The sequence below is a fragment of the Stegastes partitus genome, unplaced genomic scaffold, assembly GCF_000690725.1.
Source record: "Stegastes partitus isolate 25-593 unplaced genomic scaffold, Stegastes_partitus-1.0.2 Scaffold1431, whole genome shotgun sequence".
NCBI lineage: Eukaryota > Metazoa > Chordata > Actinopteri > Pomacentridae > Stegastes > Stegastes partitus.
In genome coordinates, this window is record NW_007579162.1 from 207,739 (window position 1) to 216,072 (window position 8,334).

Here is an 8,334-nt window from a genome sequence, read left to right on the forward strand (position 1 = left end):
TGTTGAGACAGCTCATATTTCTAAGCGCATCAATTTTATATTGTTAAATGGTAAACTGTATAACTATTCCTAACATTTCTACGTGATGGCATACAGAACAATAGTTGATGTCAGAAGAATCTGTTCACACGACCTCATGGAGCCATTTTTTCTAGATGCCACAGACATGCAACCTTTACTGCTTTTGCATTTTTGTTGTGTGTTGTCAGTGTCTGATATTTTAGATGCTTTTATTGCAGGACACACTTATCACCAATGGAATTACATCCTGGATCTTGCTGTACTTATGTATTTGTGATTTCTCAGTGCATTCAAAAATCAAGAACTAATCAGTGAATCAATCAAACATTTCTGCTCTTGACTGTTTGTTTTTCTTTCTTTCTTCTTTTCTGGAAAATAATGAATATATTCTGCATATGTTTTCCAAATGTGTGAATGAACTAAATTTCCTCACTTTTCCATCACTTTAACCAGAACTGGAATCCACTGTTACACATTAGTCCTGTAAAAACATCCCTAATGAACTTAAATGCTAAAACAACAATCAACCTTTAATTAAACTTGGAGTTACTCTGACATTGGCCTCATTTACAAAGACAGAAACAAACAAAAGACGGAAGCAAATAAATACAAGAAATGGAAACAGGCAAACTAGTAGAATATTTGAAGCATTAAGAATAACAAGCAACATGTTATAGAATATATCTTTATTGTCATTGTAACCATAGATATATATATAATAAAGGCTAGATGTCTAGTCCGCTCTGTCGGCCAATGGAATCGCACGGCCACACTGGCGGCCATCTTGATACGGTCAGCTCGCTCACCCATAACATTCTGTTGTAGTTTTGCATGTACTTTTTAAATAACCATAACTTTTTCTAGTCTCAGTTTTCCACCGATTTTCAAACAGTTTGGTTTGTTATAAACGTCAGAGGTGTAGTTATAACACTGCACCGATGGATAATTATGTTACACTCTCACAGCCAGCAACAATATGTATTTTCATTATTTTGTATTTTATTTGTATTTTTGTAATTTGAATTGTCGCCACGTTATTAACGTTTGTAAGAAACCAAACCGTTTGTAAATCCGTCAAGATTTCAGCGAGATAAGAGTATTTACGTTTGTGCAGATCACTCAGCTTCCTTCACGTACCACAGGTTCCGCCAGAGAGCTGCCTCGAATCAAGATGGCCGAAGGGTGATCCTGTTCGAAACGCCGCCTTAAGACATCTAGCCTTTATTATACATCTCTATCACTGTAACATGTACAACTAAAATCAAGTGCTGAAGGTGGGATATTCCCCTCAACCTGGCAACCCAAAAGCTAAACCTTTTCCAGACTTTTAAGTGTGCTACAGAAAGTAATCTATTTATCGTTAGTAAAACTATTGATTACAGCTTATCAACCCTCTAAAGATGGTGAATAAATGAATAAGCCACAAACCACAAGCAGTTGTGAGCGCTCTGTTTCTACTGGAGGTAAAAATGAGCACATCTGCAATTCTTCAACCTTAGTTACGTTGCATATATATATTTTTGAAACATTGCTAAGACACACTTACATACTTACTTTGCACACGTTATATGTTTACTGGCTGCGTACTGATACAGGTTTCTACTTTGATTTATTTATGTTTAATATAGTGTAATGGAAATGGCTGCTAATTTTTTTTTTCTTTAAGCATCAAAACACAATCACAGGCAGATTTTCATTGTGCTAATGTTTCTCCTCGCCTCCAGAGACCTTCTCTCTCCTGAGAACACGTCCTGGGTCGTGGAAACACAAGTTAGCAGAATGAAAGCACTCAGCTGCATTCAGGGAGCCGCTGAGATGAAAACCTTCCCGTCGGGCTGCTTCTTCCACTGCAGCTTCACATCACCGACTCCGGACTTGTTCAGCTTCTGCATCATCTGGGAAACAGACACATTTTACACCAAAATGTCTGAACAAAACAAATGCAAGACAGCACAGTTTGAGCCCCGTCATGTGTAATAGCGTGGAAACTTTAAAGACACCTTTTTAAAAAAAAATTTTCCATCATTAGGCAAAAAATAGCGTCAAAACCTTTAAGAATCATTAAGTGATTCAGACGCTGTGAGTGAAAACCAGGCTCTTCCATCTCCTCTTGGCTCAGTTTTCACTTTATCCTATGATGGAGACTCTCTTTTTTTTTGGTGCATTTTCCAGATTTCTGCCAACTGCAGATTTAATTGGGACTTCAGAATCTCTAGAAAGCTTCTGATGCAACCAAAGCATCAGTTCAAAAGCCTCCAGACAGGCTCCTCTGACTATAACCTTATAGAGTAGAAACAAGTGCTGCAGCGAAAGGACTGCTTCACATTTTCTTTCCTCTGGATTTTGCATATCAGGCTGCGCAACAGCTATTCTGCCTTCTTGCTCTTCTCTGCATTATTTAGTACTCCTACAAAAAGAGGCAACAGTTGACCACCTCAATTTAAATCAGGAAAGCATTATTTTACATAGGTTCCGTAGATCAGTGTCTCTATTCTCTGAACAGCAGACTTAATACAAATACAAGCAAGACTTACTTGCTCCAAGATTTTGTCTTGTACTGAAGGGTCATTTGGATCCAACGATGTGTCCTGGAGGTTGATCCTCACTTTAATGACCCTCAGGTTGCTTGCTGCCATGAGGGGAAACAAACACATGAACAAAGACTTAAGCTCACTTGTTGACGTGTTTATCACCCCAAATGTAAAAGTACAGTGATTTAAATGATGCAGCACCTGGGTCCTTGCAGGTGCAGAGGAACGGGCGTTTTTCTGAACAAGGCAGGCTTCCCCATCTATCATTGTTCTTCGTCAAGACACCGCATTCTTCATTCAACTCCCAAAACTTCTTGCTTGGTGGCCAGTGTCTGAATGAGGAGTCGCGCCCCTCTGACCACTTCCATGAGTCAGCGAAGGCGCCAACCCATATCAGCCTGTCACCGATTTTTGCAGAAATGATGTCAAAGTCTGCTTGATACCGTATGCTGGTCAGGTCTGTGTAGGTGGTTCTGCAGTATTCCTGAGCATCAGTCCAATTCATAGTTCCACTGAGAATGTACTGGTCGGCACCATGTTTCGTTTCTAAACAGAAAAAAAAAAAAAAATAGTTGTGTTTTTTCAGTCCTTGATTTCAAGGCTAATATATATTTCAATAATAATAACAATAATGTAAGTATTACAATACTAAAGTGCCCTGAAAATAGCCTGGGTTCATGGTACAGGCCAAGTTTAAAGGAGATATTTCAATTTGTGGTATTTAAATAGTGCTGAAGCAGTTGCTCTCGTCTGTTGTTCACTGTATTAATTAACAGCTTGCTTAAATCTGACAAGTAGTTGCAATTATATCAATCCAGCTTTTTCCTTTTTTTCCGTAATGACCTCTCCATAACGAAGCTGCCTCAGTGAGTTGAAGTGTTGGATGTCCAACAATGTCCTCCTGCTCAAGGACAGTAAATCTGAAGTTGTTGTATCACTCAGAACAAGACAATTGGAAAGTCCTGAGTTCTTCACTTAAAAATATCCTCAAACTAATTAAAAAAATAAAATAAAAAATACTCTGCTGGCCTGGAGAACGTGATTCATGTTTTTATCTTTTCTCATCTGGACTGCCATGGCCCTAGGGACTCTTTCCCCTTTGCAGCTGGTTGAGATATTTTCATGTTCCATCATACATTGAACTTTTTTCTTTTTGTGTTTCTTTTCTCTGCGAAGCAAAGCTGTTATTTAAAAAAAAAAAAAGAAAAGTGCTAAAAAGAGTGACTATTATTTTTGCTACAAATTGGCTAATGGGGTGTAAAAGTTGGTTTAATAATAAAATTGTGTTACATATGACCATAAATTGAAAATTTGAACAAATGAGTCAGTCATGTGCAAGTCTCTCACCATCAAAGCAAACAAACTCAAGGATTCGGTCACAGGAAGATGTCTGGAACATCTCACCGCCGTAATAAACACAGCCGCCGTGAGAAGCCATGTCCCAACTCGGAGAGAAGCTTGGGCTCGAGTCATCCAAATTTCTGTCTGGAATAGACCAGTGTATCTGGCGTCTCGGCCCTTGCCAAATCCCGAACCACAAAGTGTCATCGAACTTGCCCTCGACAGCTTTAAGAACTGCATCCATCTCTGTCATGTTGTTGATGGTGGTCAGGTCCAAACATTTCTCTCTGCAGAAGCTCTGAGCCTCGTGCCAGGTTTTTGGAGAATTGAACATTTCGTAGTAATGCGCAGAGACACACAAAGATAGCGAACACAGCCCTGTGGAAAAAAAGGTGACAAAAGTTTCATTGGTCGTAGTTCTTCAGACAAGCAGACAGACAACAAACTGACAGAAGTTTTCAGATATACCTGGAGGAACACTGACCTGCGAGTAGGATTAGATGTGTGATGCTTTCCATGACTGTAAAAAAGGGTCATAAAAATAGAAGAAGAAAACAGGATTTTTTTTTCTTTTTACTCTAAGAAATGGATAATATAACTTTATAAGGTGCCAACAGTTATGATTTTTGTGTGTACATAAGTGTTTCATCGGTGTGTGTAATATGACTCGGAAACAAAACACATAAATAACTTAAAAAAAACAACAACAAATAGAAACTGGCATTTGTCATTAAAACTGTCGGTTTTGTGCCTTCCACAATTATTGTCAAAGACGTCACTGAGTAGTTAAAATTAAACAACTAGGTCATGAAATAGTTTCATTAAACTCTGAACTGCCAATGTGGAATTTAAATAGTTCCACACAAACAAGAATACAAGACAAATTATGTTTTATTTTTTAAATGCCAGTTTTTATGAAAAAAAAATAAATAAAAAAGCTGGTTTACAAAAGACATCTAAAGGTTGCTCCTGATTGCAGTGTGCGTAGAAGAGACTTACCTGAAGTTTGATCTGTCCAAGTATAATATTTGCTCCTGAGGATTCTTCTTTAAATTTCAGCTTTGTTCATGTTTTCTCTGTTCACACTCTGCAGTTGTTGCTTCGCAGCGTCCAGGGTTTGACTCGGTGTCAGTATTTATCTGTTGCAGTCACATGGCAGTGGTTTAGTTGGCTGTAGATGTGGGTGTCATCAATCTTATAGCTGAGTGTTTGTCACATTTACCTGGCAGGTGTTGCTTCCTCAGTATGTAAAACATATGAAAACCCTGAATTTAGACCAATGCAAAATACACGACTACATAACAAGGACAAAGTAAAGTCAAAGCTTTAATGCTGACACCCAGTGCTGCCACCCTTGCTGTTTCATCCAACTGAGTTACTTCATGTTTAACTTGGCAGGTAACAATAGATTAAATTACAATAGGACTACTTTCTATACAGTTAAATCAGGAGATGAAAGGGAAGGGTGCATGCCAGCATCTGTATGTCTTTTTTTGTAGTTAGCACAGATCACCGCAATTAGCGTTAAAAATCAGAAAAGTCGGCAACGCCACAATGGCAACGGCTGGAGACGCCACACTGAGCTTCTAAGCTTCTCTTCAGTGAACCTGTGAGCGGTGCCATGGCCATTTGTCCATCTTTATGTACTGAACGGTGAATAGTGTACCCAGCCTCTAGTACAGTGTGATATGGGTTAGGCCCCAACTGATGACACATCATTATCAATTTAACTAGAACTTTCTTTTGTGTAAACGCAGAAAATAACATAACAAATTATGCACACAGGTTTGTGTTGTGATGCTCAGCGGTTCTACAGCTCTGTGCTCTGACCTTCCCCCGACTCTGTATGTGCCACCAGTCTTCTGCTCTTTGACCTCTCTCCCTCTACTGCCACCATAAAACAAAGGCATACAAATGCCCCCAAAAATGCTTTAAAAGAAATCAAGTTTACAGAATGGAAATGATACCTGTTTTAATTTAGAATGTACAGTCGTGAATCTGACCCTTAACAAACCCAAACCCTAACCTAAACTGCTTTGTCGTCAGGCACGGCAGGGGAAGTTATCGAGACAGATTTGAAAAACCTAGCCCTAACCCTAACACTCGATGAACCTGGGGTCCACTACTGATGATGTGTCCTAAAATTATAGAATTATTAATTAAATTTTTAAAAAAATCAAAAATTCTCAAAACTTTCTAAGACTACTACGAGGAACAAACAAAAACACCCCCAAAACGTTTTTCTGACCTTCTGTCAACCATGCAAAACTACAACAAACACAAAACCCAAACAAAAAGAGAAATACAGAAACCCAAATCCCCTCAAACCAACAACAGGACACAGACCAGGATTACAAAACCAGAAAAAAGACTTTATCCAAGAACACAAACCAAAACCAACTGAAAAAACCAGAAACTAAAGCCCGTTCGGGCAGAACAGTGACACAGACCAGGATTACAAAACCAGAAAAGGTAACTCATCAACCACGAAATAAAGAAGACAAAACCCAAAACATATACCCACAAAGGAACCACGACTTTATCCAAAAACACAAACCAAAACCAACTGAAGGAAACAGAAACTAAAACCCGTTCAGGCAGAACAATAACACAAACCAGGATTACAAAACCAGAAAAGGTAACTAATCAACCACGAAAAAAACATGGCAAAATCCAAAACGTGGACCCAGAAAGGTGACTATGTACCCAGAAAGGTGACCATGACCAACTGAAAAAAACAGAAACTAAAACCCGTTCGGGCAGAGCAATATGACACCAGCCAGGACAACATAATAACAATTGATTAATCAAACTACTGTGGAAAACAAAGACCAAAACCAGACCAACTCTGAAGGTAAAAGCCCAGCTTTTTGAGACAAACGTCCATACAACCCAACTCTATTCCAAAACCCCTAACCCTCGGACCAGAGAATGTTACCAAGACGGCGACGGCCTCTCGCCAGGACATCCTCTCTTGTACTTTTGTACTCCAGCCGAGACCAGGGAATGCAACCAGGGGAACAATGGCCTCTTGCCTTACAAGTCTTCCCTTCACCAATTCCAAAACCTAACCCTAACCAAAAAAACACGTCAGAAATCTAACACCCAAGTGGTTTACACGATGACACTAACCTACAACAAGGTGAACCCTACCCCAAACTGCTTTGCCGTCGGGCACGGCAGGGGAAGTTATCGAGACAGATTTGAAAAACCTAACCCTTGCTATCCAACAGATTTTTAAGAAAAATGAACAGAACCCATTAAATAGCCTTAACGTACCGACAGCCTTGGATTCCGACTCCAACATGACATTTTGTGACACAAATCAGAATAATGGCGTAATATCTGACATAACATAACGTTCAGACTGCAGGACTTAATGCTCAATACGGATTTTTTTGTGAAATCCGATTTCTTTGTGAGTTCGTTCACATTTCCAATTAAATGCGACTTGTATGTGATCTGCTGTGTGAACTTCATACGACACAAAAGTGTCCCGCATGAGCAGAAGAGGACACGACGACGTCACACGCAGCGAGCGTGCTCAGTGTTTACCGAAGTAAACACGGATGGTGGCCCCCGATGGTGGAAACAGAACTGTGACCGCAAGCTAAACTAACATCAGCAGCCAAGTACTGCCTGTGCTTTCCGGCCACTTCCACCCCATCAGAGTGCACCCCAGGTGGAAGTATCCCCCCAAACCGCGCAGAATATTCGGATATTCATCATTAATTGGGCCTGAATATCCAGAGACCAGAAAGTGCTATTGGGACCAGCCCTACTAGTTATTATAACAACTACGAACAATAATTAACAACAAATGAGCCTTCAAGCATCAAGCCCTCCTTGTATCTCGACCTTTGTCTTAACAATCCGACAGCCTTGCTATCCGACATAAAAGAAGATTTTCCATTTAGTGTCGGATTATCGAGTCACGACTGTATGTTGTAAACACGATGATACTTATGTGGCTAAGCTATCAGCCCTGTTGGCTCGCCCTCAACAGGAGACTGTGACAGCACTAGGCAGCTCCTCCACATGACACGTGACACATGTAAACTTCAATGTACAATCCAGTTTACATGTGTCACCAGGCACTGTGCACTTTAAATGCTGCTACATCACCTCAATGATGCTGCTACTTGTAAATAGTCTATATACACCTTAGTTTCTGTCTCTTTTTATTCCTTTGTATCTATTTATATTATTGTTTTATTTTTGGGGGTGTTTGTTTTATATATAAAACAATCCAAATGTTTTGGATTGTTGGGTGTTTCTGTCTTTGTTAAGCGCTATGAGATGACTTGTTGGTGTAAATATGCGCTATACAAATAAAATTGAATTGAATTGAATTGAACCAGGTATGTTTTCATCCATCTACGGTTTATGATCTGAAATGGTTGTGAATTCACCTACAAGTGAGGCCTGGGACTTTGCACTT

The 8,334-nt window shown here is 39.6% G+C and overlaps 1 gene segment (V, D, J or C); it reads right to left on the reverse strand.

The window, feature by feature from the left end:
* The window catches only part of LOC103370479 (sialic acid-binding Ig-like lectin 7), a 12,330-nt gene extending 12,192 nt beyond the window's left edge, over positions 1 to 138 (reverse strand). The window contains 1 exon segment of the C gene segment in view: positions 129 to 138. Within this exon segment, the coding sequence occupies positions 129 to 138 (10 nt within the window).
* Positions 139 to 8,334: the final 8,196 nt, after the last annotated feature.